The sequence below is a fragment of the Gossypium arboreum genome, chromosome 3 (assembly GCF_025698485.1).
Source record: "Gossypium arboreum isolate Shixiya-1 chromosome 3, ASM2569848v2, whole genome shotgun sequence".
NCBI lineage: Eukaryota > Viridiplantae > Streptophyta > Magnoliopsida > Malvales > Malvaceae > Gossypium > Gossypium arboreum.
Genome location: NC_069072.1, coordinates 14,173,060 through 14,196,474, shown reverse-complemented (window position 1 = coordinate 14,196,474; position 23,415 = coordinate 14,173,060). Strand labels below are relative to the sequence as shown.

The following is a 23,415-nucleotide window of genomic DNA, read 5'->3' as shown; positions in this document are numbered from 1 at the left end:
TATTAAATTATTTTCACTCTAAGTATACATTATTGATTTCGTATTATTTTATATAAATATTTTCTTTTTAATCTATTATATATATATATATATATATATATGTATATATTTTCTTTTAAATTTATTTATGTATAACTTGTTTCCTTTAAGGATCCTATTTAAAATTGTATATTTTATTTATTCTAAATACTTTTATGTATTAGTATCTTTATATATATATATGTTATTTGTATATATCACTAATTAAATCAATCTATTTTATTTGAAATCATGTTATATATTATTCATTTAGACTTTCTTTTTCCATAACATATACTTTAATAATCATTTATATTCTATTAGTTTTTATATACATATAAGTTATTTCAATTCCAAGATGCATTATTCATTTGTAATTTTTTCCATATGATTTTTTTTGCTTTGTATTATATTGGTTCAAGTGGTTTCCATATTGTTTGGTATGTTATGTGTTGTTTTAGTTTTCATGTATTATTGTTTTATATTGTTTATTAGTCTTTTATGCTATTATTTAAATTTTTGTTCATCTATGTTTGAAACTTGTTATATTTTCTTCTAATTTGTTTCTTGGATGTGAGCTCATTACTATTGTGCATATGTTAATTTGTTCTTTTTGTTCACTTGTATAATATTTCATCTATGTATATTAATCTATGTTCATAACTTTTATTTTTCTATATTATTGCATCATAATTCAAATTTCAATGTTTTGATTGATATTAGTCGTCTAGTTTTTATTTCAAGTGATTAATACATTTTGAGCTAGTTCTACAATTGTTTATTTGAAAATTTACTAAAACAAAGGTAATGATTGATGTTTGGGAACTCGAGGAATCGTGCCTTACCGTGCTGGGTTTCGATTTTCCGTTTGTCCAAAATAATCAAATATTCCTTTGAAATTTCATCCGTATTTTCTAAATTCTAAAATAAGGCAATGTTCAATGTTTGGAAATTCGAGAAATCATGCCCTACCGTGCTGGGTTTCATTTTTTTTTAGTTGGACCAAATAAGCGAACATCCTTTTGTAATTTTCAAGTGTATAGGCTTTTAGATATCAGAATTGATCATAGTTTCGAGAGTTTAAAGGATCGTGTCCTAACGTGCTGGATGTAATACTGATTCCTTTGGAACAAGCAAATCTTGACGTCCAATTTGAGTCATTCAAGTGTTTTAAAAGAAATCATATTTCAAAATATTTTTTTAGACATAAGGACATTATTTAATGAATTCGGTACCAATTTTGGGCGTAGCAAGGGTGCTAATCCTTCCTCGTATGTAACCGACTCCCGAACCCATTTTCTCAAATTTCGTAGGCTAAAATTGATTTAAACAGAATAAAATATTTTATTAAGGTGATCCAATGACACCAAAACAAAAGATTGGTGGCGACCTACATTTTGGTTTAAAAGTCGACCCCCGTTTTTTTTCAAACACTACAAAAATGGTTTCGATAAAAGTGATGTGGCATCGTCACGATGTTGAAGAGGCTACATGGGAGCCTGAAGATTCAATGAGACAATAATATCTGAATCTGTTTAATGGTAAGATTTTCGGGGATGAAAATCCCTAAGGGGGGAGCATTGTAACAGTTCGGTTCTGACCCTAGTCGAAATAGTGGTTTCGGGACCACAAATCTGGGTTTGAAAAATATTTTAATATTATTTTATGTGTCTGTGATATGTGAATTTATATCTGCGAAATTTCTGTGATTTAATTTGTCTGTTTCTGTGCTTAATTATGGAAAATGATTAAATCGCGTAAAGTGAACAAAAAAATTGAGTGCTAAATGTTAAAGCACCTATTTGGCTTGGCTTTTAAAATAAAGGTCCTTGCATGTCAAATGTACCATTTATTTTAATAGTGGACACATATGGACATTAATGGTTGAAAATTTATGTTATCTAGTCAAGGGAAAAATGGGAAAAAAAGTGATTAATATGTAATAAAATAAAATAAACATGTAATGGCCATGCATTAGTGTTCATCCTTAGCCGAAAATTTCAAAAGAAAAAGAAAGAAAAAGAGCAAGCTAGGTTCGACCTTGTAAAATCTTGATTCAAGGTTCGTTTTTTTCTGTTTTTGATAATTTCTACGTTTCTGTGATCGTTGCTTCGTGTTCTTCAAAGCCCATGTCTGAATTTCTATTTTTGTTAAAGATTTCATGAAATGCCATTGTTGATATCATAAGTTTTGAAATGTTTTTGGATGGGTTATAAAGGCTTGGTAGATGATTTATAAGTTTTCTCTTTGAATTTTGATGAAATGGAGCTATTTGGGCTAATTTGTGAAAATGAGGTTTTGAAGGACTAAATTGTGAATTAAATATGTTATTTGGGCTGGTATGGAAGCCATGTATATTCGGCCAAGCTATAGTCTTGGTGAATTTTGCATATTTGTGACTTTGTGAAAAATAAACTAAATTGTCAAAGTGTGAAAATGTAAGGGCTAAAATGCAAAGTGCCCTAAATATGTGTTCATGGATTATTTTGAATGAAATGAATGATTGAATGGTTGAATTTGAAATGTATTAGATCAAGAACAAAGAAAATCGAACTTAGATTGAGGGAAGTCTAAAATAGTTGAATAGTCGACTCGTTTCATCCGAAATCCATCCAAGGTAAGTCAAATTACAATTGTGTTAAATTGACTAATTTCCACATATATAAGTTGTAATCTGCATTGGATGGCCTTGAGAGCCTGATGAATATCTTTTGAGTAAAGTCTGGTAATATGTTAGTATCCGAAAAGCTCTGTATACTTCTAAAGGTACGTTGACATCTATTTGAGATATCGTGTAAGACCGTGTCTAGGACACAGGGCTCGATTGAGATTTACATATAAGACCATGTCTGGGACATCAGCATCGTATCGGATTTCGTGTAAGACCATGTCTAGGACAGAGGCATTGATATTGAATCACATGTAAGACCACGTCTGGGACGTCAGCGTTGTACGTGTTTGTAAGTATCGGCATCGTTTCTGAACTGTCTGATGATAGAGTACTAAATATGAGAATGAGTATATGAAATGTATAACCTATACAGGTACGTTTGTATCGTACTAAATTTCTGAATGTGAAAGACTCTGTCTCTGTGAAATATGTATGGAAGTTGGAAATAAAGCATGACATATGAGCAAATAAAGGAGCATGGTTAAGCTTATGAATTATTCTATGAAATGGCTATGAATCTTTATGGTTGAGTTGTACTTATAAGCTTTACTAGTTAGACTAATTGTATTTGGCTTACTAAGCTCTTTGTAGCTTACTCTATGTGATTTCTGTCTGATTTACAGTTATCATAGCTACTAAAGGCTCAAGGATAGTCGAGGATCGTCACCACACTATCGAACTCATTTTGGTACTTTTGAAAGTGTAAATATTATAAAATATGGCATGTATAGGCTAGAAGGTCTATGTATTAAGTTTTGATTTGTAAATATATGTTATGCCATGAGAGTTGGCTAGCAAATGGTATAAGTTTTGGTACAGTTTTGAATGGGTTGTTGAATGATGATGATTTAGTTGTAATAAAGCACGTTTTGAGCAATATATTGGTTGAAAATTGTTGTATGAATGTTGTTTAACCTTACTAGTAGGAAATACCCATATAGAGGTGGCAAGTTTGCTTAAACCAAGCCTGCATTGTGCCACACGGTCAGAGGACACAGGTTTGCCTTATGGCCGTGTAAGAAAATCAGTAACCTCTTAAGATCCACACGGCTATAGCACATAGGCGTGTCATATGGCCGTGGGCTCAGGTCAGTAGCTAGCTAAGTATCACACAACCATAGCACACGGGCGTGCCTATTGGCCATGGGTGAAAGTCAGTATGGGTGCCTTATTTTAGCATGGCTGGTTCACATGAGTGTGTCTGATCCCGTGTAAGGCACACGGCCTGGTCACACGGGCGTGTGACCTCAACAGAATTGAAAGATTTTTCTGAGTTCTGAAATTTATGCATGGGTTTGGTTTAGTTCTGACTATTCTTAAAAGTATATTTTAGGTCTCGTAGACCATCTTAAGAGATGATTGCTTATGAAATGATGTTATATGATATTTATGATTTTGAATTGGCCTGAAATATTCTATTTGTCTGGTAATGCCCCTTCCCTATTTCGGCGACGGATATGGAATAGGGGTATTTTACCCTTGCTTTCAGATTTTATCCACTAGAGTTCTATTCAGTCTCATAAAACCTATACCTTGTGGTAATACAAGAATAGGCTGAGGAATAGGCGGGGTTAGAGGGGGTCGAGCATTCAAGTTCGTTCGAACGAACTCTGTATACCAGGTGTCCATCATATAGAGAAAGGTTTCCCTGCCTCATTCTTCTCGACTAACTATAGGGGATCTACTATCAGATAGGTTGCCCCTTCAGCGGGCACAGGCATGTTACTTTAAAATCATCCGCCACTACTCTGTCGGATCCATTTACCATATGAAAACACATTTCAAAATCATCAGGAGTCATCACACTATCATAATATATATATGGCAAGTATAGATAGAGTCAAACACATGCTATGTTAGTCCAAGAATCGACTAAACCATAGCTCTGATACCACTAAATATAACACCCATTACCCGTATCTGATGCCAGGACAGGGTTCGAGGCATTACCGGACTTAAACATAAACAACATACAAAAATCGAACCATTAAAATTTCATCCAAATTTGAAACATTTCAATCACATGCAAATTGTCCCTTAAAAGGGCCTATGAGGCCCAAAACATACACTGGGAGCGGTTTGGGACTAAACCGAGAACTTTTAGAACCTTCTTTGAAACTTAGAAAATTTTCTTATTTTGGAGAGTCACACGCCCCTGTGGGTAGGCTGTGTGGTCACACACGCCCGTGTGGATTGGGACACGCCCATGTCCTTAGCCCGTGTAACTCTCTGACTATGACGTCATCAGATAAAATGAGGTCACACAGCTATAGTGCACGTCAATGTGCTTAGGCCATGTGGTGAATTAAATTCTCGAATTTAAGTGCAAACTTTACAAGGCCTAGGTACACGCCCATGCCCTAAGGTCGTTTCCTCCACACGACTGAGATACATGTCCGTGTCTGCCCGTGTATTTACTACCGGGCATTTTGTTTTACATTAATTAAGGTACAGGGGACAAACGGCCAGACCACACGCCCATGGGGCGAACCATGTGTCACACACAGCCTAGGCACATGCTCGTATGTCCAACTGTGTGGACAATTTCTAGGCTATTTTCCAAGCCATTTGTCACCATTGAACACTCACCTACCTACACTATCATCATGCCATGCAACATGGCACCTGTAGTTACTCAAGCATTCAAATACATTGTTAATTTATAACTTGGTAGTGTCAACATATCACATACTTAAACCATTAGGCTTTCATATGGTATTCCACACCAACTTCATATCTATTCATCATGGTAAACCTACTTCCAATTTACTCAATTTTACCATAGCTTTAGTCATACTTATTAGCCACGATGTATTCATTTAGCACATACGCCATTCATCACACATATCATCCACAAGCAACCATATCAAACATAACACATTGCATGCACGTATAATTAATAAGGGTTACAACCCAAATAACCAATATGAACCATATCACATGGCCATACTCAAAATGTTGACACTAACTATACCCAAATGTCCAGTTGATAGTGTGATCGAGTCCCCGACGTCTTTCGATCTCCGAGCTAGCTTGGCGATACTATAAGAAAATTGAAAAGAGAGGGAAGTAGGCATAAAGCTTAGTAAGTTCACATGCAAATAAATAGCAACATAATCATATATATATAAATACCATTGACATAACATAGTTTACTTATGTGTCATCATAAATTCATAGACATAACTTAAATTTGTAGATATAACTTACACATTTTCAATTTTACCAAAAGTTCATCACATACTGAGCTCATTCATATGAGTTTTTCGTACATACCTGTACCAACTCGTAACACATTGCCATATTTCCTCATCATTGACTTACTTGTCGAATAACTCACATGTTTACCCGTTGAACACTCGAAATACTATTGAATACACGGAAGATTTGCACATAGTGCTTCAAACGTAGCCACATGCTACCTCATATCACAATCACACATTGCTTGCTCTAGATCCAATCACTGGTCTGCTCACACAAGTTGACAGTCAGGATGTAACTGCTGGGCTGCTCACACAAGTTGACAGGTACCCGCAACACATGCCGAGCTACCTAGCCACCGGTAGAACGTACAAGACTAGCCCCCGGATTCACATAATCACATATACACATAATATCATGGGCTTATAATCACACAGTTCCTAGTGACATGTCACATTGTATCCTACATTATTCCTAAGGTTCAAATGGGATTTTCTCGATAACGCGTATTTGTCGAACTCGTTCACAATGTCATGCCCATAGACAATAAAGTCGATCATACACTCGTCATAATAGTTAATCATAGAGACTCATACATTAATAAAATATTAAAACATGATATATCATTTCATTATTTACACATGAACTTACCTCGATACAAAATATGGACAATTAATTCGATTTAGTCCAAAATATTGTTCTTTCCTCGGTCTAGGTCTAAACTCCTTTTTTCTTGATCTATAATAGCAAATTCAGCTCATTTAATCATCACATTATCAGTCCAAAAACTATATTTAGGTAAAATTATAGTTTTTCCTCTAAACTTTCATATATTTACAAATTAGTCCTTGGGCTCATAAAATGAAATGTGTCCATTTTCTTTGTTACCCAAGCCTAACCGAACTTAACCCATACTCATATCAGCCCACATTTCCCATTAAAACACACATCTTACTACTCATTTTAGACCTTTTACAAAAAGGTCATTTTTAGGTGTTTTCAAGAAAAACCACTTAGTAAAAGATGTTTATCATACATCAAACTTTCATATTCCTCCATTAAACATCAAAACACATGCATGTCTCATATGGGTCACTTTTTTAACATGAGCCCTAACTCAAAATAAAGCTAGAAATAGGTAGGTCATGCTTCAATGATCTCAAAAACATAAAGAACATTATAAATGGGGCTAGGGAGTACTTACAATCGAGCTTGGAAGTTGAAGGAAAAAACTTAGCTATGGCTCTTCAAATTTTCAGCTCACATATAAATAAGATGAACACAATTTTGACTTATTTTTCCCTTTTTATTCTTTTATTAATCAGATGACAAAAATGCCCTTAAAGCCTTTCTTTCAAATGTTTACTATTCATGCCCATTTTTGTCAATAAAAATAGAAATTGGGTAAAGTGTTATTTAAGGACATCTAATTAATAATCCATGGCAATTTCATGCTTAGGGCTTCTAGAACTCACATTTTGTAACTTTTGCAATTTAGTCTTAAATGTCAAATTGGACACTTTATCAATGAAATTTCTTCATGTAAGTTTCACACAAGCATGCAATCATATTATAGACCTTCTAATAATCATAAAATAATTATTTCTACCTCAAATTTGTGATCTCAAAACCACTATTCCGACTAGGCCCTAATTCAGGATGTTACATATACTGACCCAAATAGCTTGCTTGGCTGATTATTTGGCTTGCAAAATGGCCCTTGAAGACTCCTCAAAATTGTATTCAAGCCTCTCCAGTATTTATGCCTTTCTAGATTTGCCTCGACCTTAAAATAGTATGTTTGAAATATTCACATGTGTGGCCGGCCATGGGGGGAGTCTTTGGCTGCTGATTTTGGCTATTTTTAGCAGTTTTCTCAACCTAGAAATACCCCCTTGGCTGCTCACTTTAAACACATCTCAACCCTTTCATCTCTTCACTTCTCTCTTATTTTTCTCTCTTCATTCCCTTCCATTGTTTTTCATTTTCTTCCCTTATTCCCTTGCCAATTTCAGCTCTTTAAAAAGAGTCAACCAACCATCATTTGGAGCAGCATTCAAGTGTTCGTAAAAGCCTCGGTTCGATAAGAACAAGCGAAGAAGAAGGAGTGGAGCAAATTATTCAAGCCACGGAGAAAACACTAGATTTGATTCTTGTTCCCTATCCTTTTAATTTTGTTGTTGTTATGATGAACATTTCTATGAATATTTGTGATGATGAATTGTTTAACTTAATTAATATGGCTTGAATTTAATTCGTGTTAGGTTGATTGCATTTCGTCTACTTGAGTTATTAAAATTGTGTTGGTGCTGTTATAGGTCTTGGTAAGATGTTTGATTAAGTAAAACCATGACTAAGTTATTCTTGCATTACAATTGTAAGGTAACTAATGAATTAATTATTTAAATGGATTGAAATTGTAATTAATTGGCACAATACTTAAATAGTGCATGTTTAATCATCTAAGGTAGCTGACTGTTAAATTAGCAACGGTATCTAACGATACATTAGCCTTGCATAACTTGCAAAATTATTGTGATTAAACTATTTCAAGGTATAAATACATTGTTACCTCACGTAATCTTCTATGTGCTTATGAGATTGAATTAATTGTTTGAATTGGCATAAAGATATGTACAAGAGATTATTTTAATTTCATAAGTATGTATGTGCATTAACACATTTGCTTATTAAAATTTGTTTAATTGGTTGAATTGATGTAGAGATATAGTCAAGAGATAAATGGATTTTGGTAGGTAAGTATGTTCACAATTTAGCAAATTACCGAGTTGTCGTAAACTTATTCGTAACAACATGAACATGAGTTTAACAATTCTAAGTTAAGAAATGTAATTAATCTAACACAATTATGTCTTCTTGATTAAAATCATATTTTGAAATCGTGCATTGGGACTTTTATTTTATTTTTATTTATTTTACTTTGTTAAAATCCTAGTTTTTAATCACTTCTTCAAATCAAAATATTTTTCTTCACCAAAGTGCTTTTAAAATTGCATTCATAAAGAATTCTTTTCGTAGTCCCTGTGGGTACAATAACTTAACATTTACTTATTACTTTATTACTTGTTGCGATTGTGTACACTTGCACATTTCTGTCATTCCAGTTGTGATGGTTCAATCACTAGGCAAGCGAAGACTTGGTAAGGACTTTCTCTCTCCATGGCATATTGTTAGTGGTGGTGGAAATTTGTCTTAGCAAAATTTGTTCCTATCCTACTTGGATCTAAAACGAAATTCATTAGTCTTTCGGTTGATCAAATGAAACAAAAGATTAAAAAAAATGATATTATATGTCACGACTCGAAATGAGGTTTCAAGACTTCATTTTTGTAAACCAAGTCTGTAAATATTATATAAGGATATTGACAGAGTTAGTATATTGATGAATTGAAATTTGGTTAAGCTATTTAGCTTAAATTGTGAGTAATTAAGGCTTAAGGACTAAATAGTAAATTTTTAATTGATGTAGATTTTTAATTAGAATAAGGCTTGTTAACTTAAATTGCAATTAGCTAAAGGTTCAAAACAAAAATTAGACCATGTTTAAGTAAGAAATAGTGGATGGTAATAATGTTAATTAATTAGTTAAACAAATTGTGATTAATTAAGATAAAATATGATTAAATTAAGTTAACTAAACCACAATCTAAGTATAAAAGAAAAATTGGTGGATAGAGAGATGATATCATTTTCTCCAATCGACCAAAACAAATAAAATAGCTGAGGGAGATGCCATTTTAGGTTTTCAAGCTTTTTTTCTTGTAATTACAAGTAAATCCCTAGCTATTTTTCTTTGATTTTTATGGAAATTGAATCATGGTAGCTTAATTTAGCTAGACCATGTACTAATTTCTAAAACTGTTAAAGTTTGGAAAGTTTCCATTTTTGAAAATTTGATGAATTGGTATGGATTTGTGAGAAATTAAGCTTAGATTAAGAAAAAGACTAAATTGTAAAGCTTAGTTGTTAGTTTCGTACATTAAAGACCAAATTGAATAAAATGAAAAACTATTGTGAAATGTTGGTAGGAATAGAAAGTAAGAGGTCCCTAATGAAGATATGTGAAATCGAATTTCAATTCGAAGCTTTAAATTGAAAGTTATGTTTGTCACGGATTCAAGGGCTAAATTGAATAAATTAAAAAATATGTATGACTTTGAATTTCAATGTGATTTTATATGGAACGTTGAGAAGGTAAGGAAAGGTGAAAGCCGATGATAAGAGACGCAAGCTTTTTGTTTGCATCTTAATGACTAGAGATCAATCTAATTACTGCATATTCATGAAATTTTGCATTATATAATGCTGAGGTAAGTTGTTAATGGTTAGTAAGTTGAAATAATATGGTTGAAATTGAATATCGAGACAGGGGCTAAATTGAATAGAATAGAAAGTTGTATGACTTAACTAATATAGGAAATTGGTATGAAATTGAGCTGAATTATGTTACATTATATGATGAAATGATGTTAAATTGAGAATGATGGGATGTGAATTGAACTATGTGATGAAATTGAAAATTGGTTACTATATTAACTGTATAGGTTTATACTTTGGTTTAGTTGATGATGCACTTATGTGCCAGTATATTTGCATCGATTTCCTTGATGATGCACTTATATGCCAATATAATTACTTTGGTACATCTGATGATGCAGTTACGTGGAAGCATGATTGCTTCAGTTTATCCAATTATGCATTATGCATGCCAATATAATTGTTTCGGTTCGTCCAATGATGCACTATGTGTGCCAGTAACTTTCCTTCAATATATCCGATGACATACTACGGTGCCAGATTGAGACACAGGTTATCTATTTCGTGTATCCATCTTAAAATTTGAGTTAGGTTAATAGGGTCATTAATAATAAGTTTGGTAACATATATCGCATTGAACTAACATGATGCTTGAGATTTTGAATATGTTCATATATGAATTATAAATGAGAAGTATGCATCTTATTATGCAAAGTAAATAGAATTGAGCCTTAGTGGCTAAAACGAATATGAACAAGTCGGTGGACTCCAGAAACGGATTGACTGGTAAGTTTAATGTAAGTAATGGAATAGATCATGACAAGTTGATTAAATTGATGCATTTGTTATGTATGGAATTGAAAGGTGAGTAGCAAAAGTATAACTTTAATGAAAAAGTTGAAATCCTAAGCAAAATGGCTTACCTAATGGGATTTGCACACTTTCATGTGTATATATATGAACTTATACAAGTTACAATTTGAGTTCATATACTTATTGCCATGCTTTTATACTAATTTATAATCTCTTGATTCATAAAGGTACCACTGAGCTTTATTGTTTAGTATACGGGTTGTTTCCTCTACGCGTAAGTCCAAGTATTCCTTGAAGTCAGCATCTAGACTACCGTTTCTGACTCAACAAAGTTTGTAAAGTGTATTTCATTTTGGTCTTATAGCATGTACCTAGGGATATTTTGTTTAATGCAAATGGTTAAGTTGTAAATGCATATGTGATAATTTTATGAATTGATGAGTTTTAATGTTTGAACTTTGTATTTTAGGCTCATTTTAATAGTCAATGGTTGAAATTGAAGTCCTAAGATTAATGTATATGTTGTTGGTGAAGTTTTGGTTAGGTACCAAATCAAGTTCTTAAATTAAAGAGAGCACGTCGCGACAACGTACCCCCAACATTACGATGAGAATCAATTCAGGGCTTAAATTGCAACAACATAGCCTCAAGGTCACAATGAACCCTAGTTAGAAAGTTACATCGTGATGAGGAAATCCATGAAGTCGTGACATCAATTTGAAATTTTGTATGCTTTACAATTTTATCCAATTTGACTCCAAGTTAATAAAAGAGCTTTCATAGGCTCGTATTGCCACGCTCTAAGTATGGTGGATTTGAAATTTAGGCGTGTTGTAGTGAAATTATCTGTTTAGCAAAGTTGAATCTGCCCATTTGCTTCTTTTGGCAAACTGGGCATTTAGTAATCATTGTATAAGTAAGTGAATATTTTATTTCAGGTTATTCTGTTATTTAAAGTAAAAGGTTTTGTTAAGCAAAAAAGTAATTATGGTATGAGTTGCTGCCAAATGTATAGTATGCCTTGTTTGTCTGAGTACTGTGCTAGTTGGGTTGTAAAGTGTCTTGGTTAGGAACAAACTGGATTGACTGGTCTAATATCCATTATGCAGGATTCTCATTTATGTTTATCTCGAAATCTATAAGTTATTAAGAAGGAAAAATTTTGAACTAAGTGACACTTGTTTAAGTTTAAATAGTATTTCTTCCTCATTAAGCTAAAAGTTTAGGTTCCTAAGTTAATCAATAGATGTTCCACCTCCTGGAAAGTTTGATAACTCCGCATGTTAAGCTTTTGAAAGAATAAGTCTGTTAAGAAGTTTATGAGCAGTAAATTATGAATACAAGGCTTTGCATGGGGGTTATTTATGATTTTGATGTTAATAGATTGTATGTAAATAGGTTTTAATGGTGGGTATATGTTCTTTAAGCAGTTGTTGCTGTCGGGTCGAGATGGATGTCTAAGCCTTGAACTTTGAGCTACAGGTTAAATGAGTCTCTATCTTGACTCTTGCATATGAACAGTTCAAGCAGAAGTATATACAAAATGATGATGACATATTTAATAATTGATAAGTGTATGAAGTATAGTAATGATGATATGTACGAAGTTCTATTTGAATAGATTGTTAATTGGTAAGTATGCAAGTAAAGTCTGATATAGGAAAAGTACGAATTGATCAACTATGCGTGAACAAACCTAGGAAAGTAAATTCTGGGTAAAATGTCCCTTGTGATGCCTCTAGTAGGGTAGGTATATTGCTAGCCAGACTGACAGATGATGATAAGAAAATAAGTGTATGACCATGTGGTTGAAACCCATGGCAATATATGATATGAAAGCATTCATGGTGTAGCCTCCAATAAGATGAAGGCTGGACTGGCAGGTCATGACATAAGAATGTGTAAGTCCATGTGGTTGAAACCCATGGAAATAAATGACTATATGAATGTTCATGGTGATGCCTTGGATAATGTGTAGATCAAATTGGCAAATCATGACATGAACTTCTGTATAAGTCTATGAGGGAGAAACCCATGACACCTTCTGTAAAATTTTGTCGGGATAGTAAACATGTGAATCTATATATTTGATTGTGTGATGTGATCTGCTAAGCCTTTTAGGCAAGTTTTGTATTATCTTATTGGCGTATTCGATGATATCTATATGGTAGTATGTGGTTATTCACCCTTGAGGTAAGTTCTTGGTAAGTTTTAAAGATTCTCTGATGGATAAGTCTATGATAAGGTTATGATATGTTTGCAGTTATTTTGGTTTGAATAGTTCTTTGATGTAATCAAATGAGTCTTAAGGGAAATCTCTTGAAAGGATGTATGAATTTGTATGTTCAAAGAGGGTATCTGCCGAGATCATCTATCTGTTTGGAATATAGGCGTATTCTTAGTTACAAGAGGTATATAATGTTCCATTGGTTTGATTTCATCTATGTTATGTAGGGTTGTAAATCAGAGTTATCTGGTATCCGCCATATTTGAATAGCATCTTATTTTGTTTCTGGAATTATATGGTATTTGCGCTATTTGTTAACGTGGGTATTATTGTGCTTTGTAACAAGAGTTGTGAGAAACGTTTCTGAATGATTTGGTTAGTTCATCATCAATATGAGTTTGTGTTGGGTATTGAAATAGAATATGATTTGATTAGTAAAGTGATGGTATTCAACTCATTGTGGGACTTTGCCAAATTTGTAAATATTCGCCAATAAATAGTGTCTGTAAACAACAATTTTGGAATAAGTGTTTGTGTAAAGAGATGGTTTGTATAAAGTGGGCCTTGAAGAGATATTCTTTCGAGAAGTATTTTGGTTGTTCTAAGAGAAAGAAGATACTAATATATTGTCTGGAAAGATTTGAAGTCAATCTAGCAGTGAAGTGAGAATCAATATGATAAGTGTAATAGTTGGCATGTAGTTGCAAGCCCAAGATGATGAAGGTGTTTGCCCAAACAAAGATGAAATCAAATCTTAGAGATGAGAAATTCAACAAAGAAGATTTCGGGGTATTCTGTATTAAAGCTCACTAAGTTTGTGTAACTTACAAGCGTTATGTTTATGTTTTAGGTATTGTCGAAAAGTGAGTTTGCCAAGAAAGACCAAGCTAGGAATGTGCTAGAGAAGCGACGATCCGGGTTATTATGCATATAACGGGCTATTTGGAAAATAAGCATATGGTAGGATTACGCCTTATCGTGTTTGTTTTCAGTAAATTTTTTTATTATATTAAATTATGATAAATCTGATGTATTATATTATTTTTAAATAATTTTCTTTGTTCCATTGAAATTGAGTCTTTAAGTAAAATATCCTGTTTTAAAATTTTACTAAGTTATGCGTAGTAACACCCGAGATTCGGACCTGGTGAATCAGGTCCGGTTGAAGGTGTTACAAGTATAAGGTCCGAAAATGATATTACATTGTTTAATTTGTATGAATTACTTGTACTTAAATGTATATTGACATTGAATTGGATGTTATCGATTGTAGTTACTCTGACAACAAAGGTGACATCTTGTAACTCAGTCGTGGTAATCAGGTCAGGTATCGAGATGTTACATTATATATTATACAAGTATGACTTATTATCCATTATTTATATAGAGAAAATATTTAAGCAAAATCAAATAAGAACATAACAAATGACAATTGTTTGTATATGCATTGTTTAATTAAAAAGGATAAATTACAAGCTAATCACTTAAGTTTGTTGAAGTTTATGTTTTGATTACCAAACTTTAAAAAATTATTATATAGTCATTAGTGTCGTCTATTTATCATGTTGTGGTCACTCAGTTGTTAACTTTCACTAAATGTGTCATCTTTTCAGATATTTTAAATCAAATTGTATAGTTAGTCACTACACTTTTTCTTTTGAGCGATTTTAATTATATCTCCTTCATCAAATAAGGGGTTAGAAAATTTTAAAATTCTTGGCTGTTGAATTTGATGAATTGAGTTAACTTTATGTGGAAATTTTGAGCTTTGTGGGGTAAAAAAAAAATTTCTTATTGTCAGCTCCAATTTTTATTGTCAGCTCCAATATTGAAGAAAAATGAAGGATAATATATTTTAAAAACCACTTAAAGTACTACATTTTATTTAAATAAATCTTTATATTATTTTTGTAATTAAGTAAACTACTGGCCTATTATTTTTACTCATGATAATATTTGGTTTTATTATTAAAATGATAATATTTTTGAATTTTTAAATTAATTTTCATTTAATACTATGTGAATTTAATGAGAATTAATTAAAATAATAAAATAATAATTTTAAACGTAAAATAAAATAATATTTCTGGATCTTTTTGAAAACACACAATTAAATATTCTTTTGAAAATTTTAAATACTCTTTAGTATATTAACTAAAAATGATCTTAATTCAAATATACAGTGAGAGAGATCAAAATGAATAGAAAATGAGAAAAAAAAAAGAAAAGAAAAGATTACAATAAACAATTGTCAGAATGAAGCAATTCAGACCAAAAAAAAAAAACACTTCCTAAAACCCAGCTCGAAACTAAAAGAGAAAGAAGGTTACGTTTTATTTTGAACGTCAGCAGTAAAAATAATAGAAATCAACCTCGTTGCAAATAAAATCCAATTAGCTTAAAATATACCAAACAAGCAAACATAGAACTCTGTTATTAGAAAATAGAAATTTCAATTACTCATCGATGTAGTGGCATCTAAGAAAATATGTCAAAAATAAAACTAAACATAGTTAAGAATTGCATTTAGCAGAGAATCCTTTAAGCAGATAAAGAAAATGAAAAGAACACTTCGTATCAGTGAAGAAAGAGAAATTTATACATTTCCATGAATAATAAATAATGGGTTTACTTTTCTTCTTGTTGAGATTGAATTTAAGAATGAGTTTTGATGTTTTATATTTCGTTTTAGGGAGGGGATTTTGGTTATTTACGTTCTGGAAAGCTAAAAGAAAAAGAAAAAGGAAAGTTAAAAGAAAAGAAAAATTAAAATTATTGGGACTAATTAAAAAAATTCGACATCTACTTATTGTTACACACTTAACAGAAGTTAATGGCTCAATAATTTTGATGTCCACAATGTACTTAAACAAACATAAGTGTAATTTAGTCAACAAACGAGAAAGAAAGAAGGAGCAAAGGCTGGAAATTCCAGCAGATGGGTAGCCCACATGCATGAATTCCAGAGGAAATTAAAACCACCAATATTAACAAACTAAAAGGGAAGAATAAACCAACTTCTTAGGAGAAAACCTTAACATTCAAATATAATTACTATAAGGAAAAAAAAAAAGGAGGAAGAGAGTACATTTGTATATGGCAAGGCAGCAAATGCCATCTAAATTCTATATTATATATAATCTACATAAATATTTGAATATTAATGTCGACTGAATTATTGGAGTCTTTAGTTAACATCGTTCAATCTTTAAATAACTTTTACCTTTACCCTTATAAAAAGAAAAGGAGAGATTAAATTGAGGGTTGGTAAATCTTCGAAAGAGCTTGCAGAAGATTAAGTTGTAAGCGCAAATGCAGTATATAATCTACCGTCCTCAAGAACAGGCGATCCGGTTGCATCAATTGCCCTCCCGGAATTAGCTTTTGCAACCTTTTGATCTTCATTCTAACTGATCGACCACCGGTGCTGCCTCCGCCACTGCAAGCAGTCCGCCTCCTCCTCATCCTCCATTTCACCATAGAAAACTCTTTGCAGCTCCTTGGCTCCGTATGTTTCATAAGAAAATGTGTATAAATTTCTTAAGCTAAATAGAGAACAAAAACGCAGGGAGGAAGGAAGGAAGTCACTCTTTATTTTCTTGGGTTTGTGTTCAAAGGAATGAAAAGTTATGATTGATGTAACAAAAAAAAAATGGAAGGGGAGAGAGAGGCATGAATGATGGGAAGAAGAGATATAGAAGGGACCATGTGAGCCGAGTCTTGATGTTCCTTTCGGCTCTTACGACATGAATTAAATATTCATATGTTCCTGTTTTAGTCACACGTTCTCTCTAGTTTGTCGTCTTATGGACGTGGGCTTGCGGTGGGGCCCAATAAATCCCAACCCCATTTTTGCAGATACCATCATACTATGCACCACTAATCTTTTATTGAGAATTTAGTTAAACAATCCAACTTTTTGCTTTAATAAAGACATTATTGTCTATGAAATGGAAATTCTCTAATAAGTAGAGTTACCCTCAAAACTTTTATTAAAAATATTGGCCCGATAAATCTTTAAGTTCTGAAGTTTTATATTATGAATTTTTAACATAAAGAAAAACAACATTTGTTAATTCAACTTAATAACTCATAAATTGGTTAATTGAACTCAATAATTATATGTACTTGTATGAATGTACATTATTCTATCATTTAACAAAATAGTGTAGTTGAGTTGAGCGAAACTTAAATAGTGGAAAACACAAGTTCAAGCTTAAGTTTGGCCCGAAATTTAAGGCTCGATATTCGATTCAAGTTTAATCAGACATCAATTTTTAAACTTGAGCTTTATTAGGCTTGTTTCTTAATTTTTGTACTCAACATCAAACTTTAACTTGAACTTCAACTCAATTAAGCTCGTTCATACTTAAGCTATTTTTATATAATAAGAGTAAAAATGTGATTTCATATATAATATATTAAAATGAAAAGCTCAATTAGAGTCAGAACCATTCAAATTGAATATTACGATGCTCAAATTCAACTTGATTAATAGCTTAAGTTGCTTGAGTGCAAACTCAACTCGATAATTACCGAATCAAATTTGAGCATTTTATTTGGAGTCAAGCACAAATAGCTTGTGAACATTGGTGTTTTATTTATACCACTACTTCCGCACATTCAACCTGCCATTATTTCCCTATTTCTTTATCATCATATGTGCCATATAGGGTCTAAATGTCAATCTATCTCAAAAAAAAAAGTAAAAAATAGTAATGACAATATGTTAAGGGGGAGCTAAGGTTATTTGATGTTATAGCTTCCTCCATTGTGTATGTTTTGTTCAAAAAATTGCTAAAAGGGAAGATTGTTGAAAAATATAGAAATGGCAATAGAGTGCCAAGGGAGTTCTCACTCCTTTACCATTGGAGTTGTTTGAGATAGTTTTCATATTTGAAATGTTGGCAATTTATTGAATGATATTTATAGGTTCTGTTGAGTATATGGATGATATCTAGTCCATCAAAGAAGATCATAACAATTGGAGAAACATAGTTTGGAGATTGGATCGAATTGGTTCACCTTATTTAATCCTTTAGATCGTGGATATCATATTGAATTGGAACACTACACTCTTAGCTGTCAAAAGTCCATTTTTTTTATTCATTATTATTATATTGTATTCAACGTATAATGTGGTTGTTTTTATAGGGATTGATATAGATCTTATCTATGTTAGCAAGTCTCAAACAACTCCATATAATTGAGAGATTTGTATAGGTTTATGTACCAAGAATTGAGAGCACTTAATTTGTACATGTGAATAATTATATTTTGTGAGTGCAATGTGATTATAAAACTTGTTGTGTTGTGGTTTTACAAGATAAACTCACAGGGGTGAATTTAGTGCTGAGGGTTCTAGTCTTCAAAGATACAAGTGAAGAAATTATCATGGATGTGTGATAGATTTAGGATCACTGTGTAAGAGTTTAAAGATAGTGGATACTTCTCATTAAGCTAGGCTTCGCAGATGTAAGGAAAATGAACTAAGTAAACAATCTTTGTGTCTTCTATTTTATTTTTTGTTCATGTAGTGCTTGAAGGAGTACCCACTCCCTTAGCCGTTCCTTCCAAACACTTAGTTTGTTTCTCAACGATTGTTCGAACTAACACCACCCATTAACATTAAGTAAAAAAATGGACTACCTAATTATAAAATTGTCATTGATATCTTTTTTTCGATAAGTACATTAATGCAACTAAATAAGAAGAATCCACTCAAAGAAATTTGTAGAGCAAGAAATTGCAAGAACGTGAATAACTAGAGCTATATTACAAGGGCATAACAACCAAATATAATCTAAATGCTAAATGTTGTTGTAGGATCATAACATCGGCCTCTCTACAATAGTTAAAATATTGGTAGACAAATAAAAGAGGTTATTATATCGAGGATTGTATATATAATATAATATAATATAATATAATATAAGCATGAGTTTAGACAAATTTTGAACTGATGAGAATACTTTTTATTTCCATCATATTACTAAATTTACATTTAAAAATAATTATAATATTTAATTTAGAATTCTTAGTTTAAAAGTTGAAATAAAATAGTTGTGATAATTATACATTTAAAATAATTATAATTTAATAGAAGTTATGGTAATAATATATTTACAAATAATTAGAATGAAATAAAAGTTATTCTAATTTTATTAATATAAAACAAAGTTATTATTTGAATAGAATTCTAAGTATCTTTATTGTCACTTAATTAATATTAAAGTTAGTTATGTTAATTAATTATTATTTTGAATAATATTACTTTGCATTAATTACATAAAGCAAAACCATGTTATATGTTAAATATGTTTTAATTATTATTTGAAAATTTTCTATTATATTTTTGAATTGATAAGTTAGTATATTTTAATTATATTCAATAATTTAAATAAGAAATATTATTTTATGTTAATTACTGTAATTAAAAATAGAATATTTGTATGTATTTGTATTTGTATGTATGTAAACTACTTTATCCTTCAACAAAATGGTGTAATCAAGCTGAGTCGAACTCAAATGGTGGAAAACACAAGCTCGAGCTTACTTGAAATTTATGGCTCGATATTTGGCTCAAGTTCAATCAGACATCAATTTCCAAACTCAAGCTTTATTAAGCTTGTTTCTCAATTTTTGTATTCGAGATCGAAATCCAGTTCCAACTCATTTAAGCTCGTTCATACTTAAACCATTTTATATAATAAGGGTAAAAATGTAATTCCATATATATCAAAATGAAAAGCTTGATTAGATTCAAAATCGTATGAATCAAGAATACGGTGTTCAAATTCTACTTGATTAATAGCTTGAGCTACTTGAGTGCAAGCTCAACTTGATAATTAATGAATAAAATTTGAGTTGTTTTTTTTTTTGAAGTCAAACACAAATAACTTATGAGCACCAATGTCTTATTTACACTACTTCCACACATTCAACCTTTTATTATTTCCCTATTTCTTCATTATCATTCGTGCCGTATAGGTTTTAAATGTCAAAATATCTCTTTAGTAAAAAAAAAGCATCGTGTCAATGCAAAGAGAAAAATCTTAAAAACCACACGATGGCATTGATCAAATTCTTCAAAACGTCTCTTTGGGTCTGTAAGCTATGTATAGCCATATGTCAAAAATATTTTTTATGAGTTCTATGCCAATTTGAACAAAGGAATTGTGGTTCAGAACAACAAATTCTACCACAAAGTGTCCATAAAAGGAGAATTTCTCAAGTTTGGCCCTTAACCGATTCGAAAGGTGATAAACTGATATATAACCAACATGATACAACTTGATGAATAGCAATTGACCGTGATATGAACTTATCCTAGAACTTGACTTCTTAAAGCCCTATGAATCAAAATTCACATAATTCAAAATCTACCTTTTCGAAATAAATTTTCTTAATAAAAAAACATTTTAGAGTGTTTGATCGAATCGAGTGAAAAAATTTCGAGTTGACGAGTTCTATTTTATCATCCTATTTTAGTATGGGTGAGACTCTAATCTCAATCTCTTCAACAATCAAGTCTAAAAACAACTTTAAGGTTACGAATTGAAGCTTTCTCACTTTAAAAAAAAAATACCTTCAAAAATTGAGAAAAATAGAAAATAATTTGAAAAAACATGTTTAATGATAAAAAAAAAATCAAAATTTGGTGTTAGAAAACACTTACCGATATTGAAATGATGCTTAAAGAAATCCTTGAGAGAAACTTGTGGAAAATTTTGAGAAATTTCTCTATAATTTTTGTGAAAAATAGGGATGAGATGTCGTTCCTTCCGTTTAGTTTTAGAAAAAGGAAATTTTGCTTAAACGCCGTTGGTAAAATTGCCACATAAGGACCTCGTTAATTCAAAATAATATTTTTTGAAAATCCTTGTAACCTCCCCAACTCGGCCTAAAAGTTAAGATCGAATTTTAAACGTCACATCAGCCACTAAAATGGCGTAGAAGAATCCAACGGACTCTCAGAAACTTTTCTTCAAAGCATTCGCTTATTTTTTGTAAAACCATAGTGGGCACCACTTTTTTCCAAGTTTAAAATAAGTTCCAATTTTAAAGATTCTCATTAAACTAAAAAATATATATTTAACCATTAATTGTGATTTAGAGCTTCCAAATTTTTTTTTCAATTTTTAATTCAGCCAGTTATTTAAAAACCAATTATTTGTTAATAAAATCATAGTACTAACTTTAAAAACCAATTATTAATTCAGCCAGTTATTTAGTTTATCCACTTTTTAACTTTCATGCATGCAATAACTAAATATATTCTAAAATCCTAACTCATGCCACATTTCGCAAGATTAATTATTACAAACCAAATAAATAAAAATATAAAGTTAAATACTTTATTTAATAAAAATCAAGACGAGACCTCCAAATTGCCGAATCTAAGCCCCTAACCTTGTGGATTAATTGAAAAATGTTAAACTAATGGGATGAGCTTAAAAAGGCTAGTGTGAATATTAATCAAAGGCAAATAAAGTATGTAGAACTTACAAATCATGCAAGAAACCCGTTTAACAATGAGCAAAAAAACTAACAGATTATCGGTAATCACAATAGTACACAAAATTCACAGAATCATGGTGCTTTCAACAGTTATGCATATGCATGCTCAAGAATGACAATGCAATAAGGTCTTACCCATTAATCTGCTACACACCGTGCGTCCCTCATAACACATCTACTGAATCACCAAAACAATAAGGGCCTAAGTCCGACGTGGTTAAAACCACCAATAACAGTATGCAGATAAAATTGCTATTAAAATGTGATAAATCACTCAATCTCCTCGGTACTTCGATGCAATGCACTGAAAACAATATCGCGGAATTTAAATGTCACCAAAACTCTATGGAACTCTTCCATCCCCATCAATCCCAATTCTTGTAACACCCCTAACCTGTCTCCGTCGTCAGATTAGGGTTACGGAGCATTACCATACAATCAGAAACATTTAACGTCTTAACATTTAAATAAACTAAACATATTATAGTCCATTCAATTACATGCATTTTGTTCGTAAATCGAGCCTTCAAGGCCCTAAAAATAACTTTGAGGCAATTCAGGACTAATTTGAAACAATTTGAAAAGTTTAGGAAAAAGCTACAAAATTTGAAAACAGAGGTCACTCGGCCATGTGGCCAGGCCATGTGGAACCACCCCAAGGCGTGTAACTTTCAAACTAGGGACACGCGGCCATGTCCTAGCCCGTGTCCTCACCCGTGTAACTCACTGAGTAGGGTCACACGCCCGTGTGCCAAGCAGTGTAACTCTCTAAATTACCCCACACGCCTGTGTGCCAGCCCGTGTGCTAGGCCATGTAACTCACTGACTTGTACCCTTTGAAATCATCAGATGACATACGACCGTGTCCAGGCCGTATGCGTCACATGGCTGAGTCACCTGCTCGTGTCTCAGGCTATGTGAACCCAAAATTTACCTATAATCAAGCCATTTCAATCCATTTCATGCATAACCTTTCAGCCCATTTAAGCACTATAACGCCCCTAACCCGTACTCGAGACTGAGACAAGGTATATGGCGTTACTGTGCACGAACATGACATTTTTGGGAAAATTTTGGGCTATAAAATTTTGTTCCAAATTAAAACCAATCAATCATATTCATAATGTCCCTATTATGGACCTACGAGGCCCAAGACATATATTAAGAATGGTCCGGGATTAAACCGAGAACTTAAGAAAGTTTTTTGGAAAATTTCCTAGGTTAAGCCTCACACGCCCATGTGGAGGCAATGCACACACCTATGTGCTTTGGGACACACCCATGTCACTTACCCGTGTGGAATTAATCGAATTATTTTTCATTTCGAACCTATAGGGGTTCTCACACGGCCGAGCACACACTCGTGTCCTTGGCCCGTGTCCTTCACATGGCTTAGACATGCCCGTGTTGTCTCTCGTGCCTAAAAACTCAAGCATTCTGTTTATAACATCAACATGCATTTAGGGAAACATGGCCAAGATACACGACCGTGTGCTAGGCCGTGTCCTCCACACGGTTGAGACACACAGTCGTGTCTCTACCCGTGTTATTACTACCATGCATTCTAACCTAAAGATTTTAGGTGCAGGGGACAAATGACCATACCACACGCCCATGGGGCTGATCGTGTGTTATACACGGCCTAGACACACGGGTGTGGACCCTTTTGGAGGCTACAAATCTAAGC

At 32.4% G+C, this 23,415-nt stretch overlaps 1 protein-coding gene across 1 annotated transcript; it reads right to left on the bottom strand.

Moving 5' to 3' along the window:
- Positions 1-16,226: 16,226 nt before the first annotated feature.
- Positions 16,227-16,963, bottom strand: LOC108475728 (uncharacterized). The gene has a single exon (XM_017777718.2). The coding sequence runs from the start codon at positions 16,725-16,727 to the stop codon at positions 16,461-16,463; it is 267 nt and encodes an 88-aa protein (XP_017633207.1). The 5' UTR covers positions 16,728-16,963; the 3' UTR covers positions 16,227-16,460.
- Positions 16,964-23,415: the final 6,452 nt, after the last annotated feature.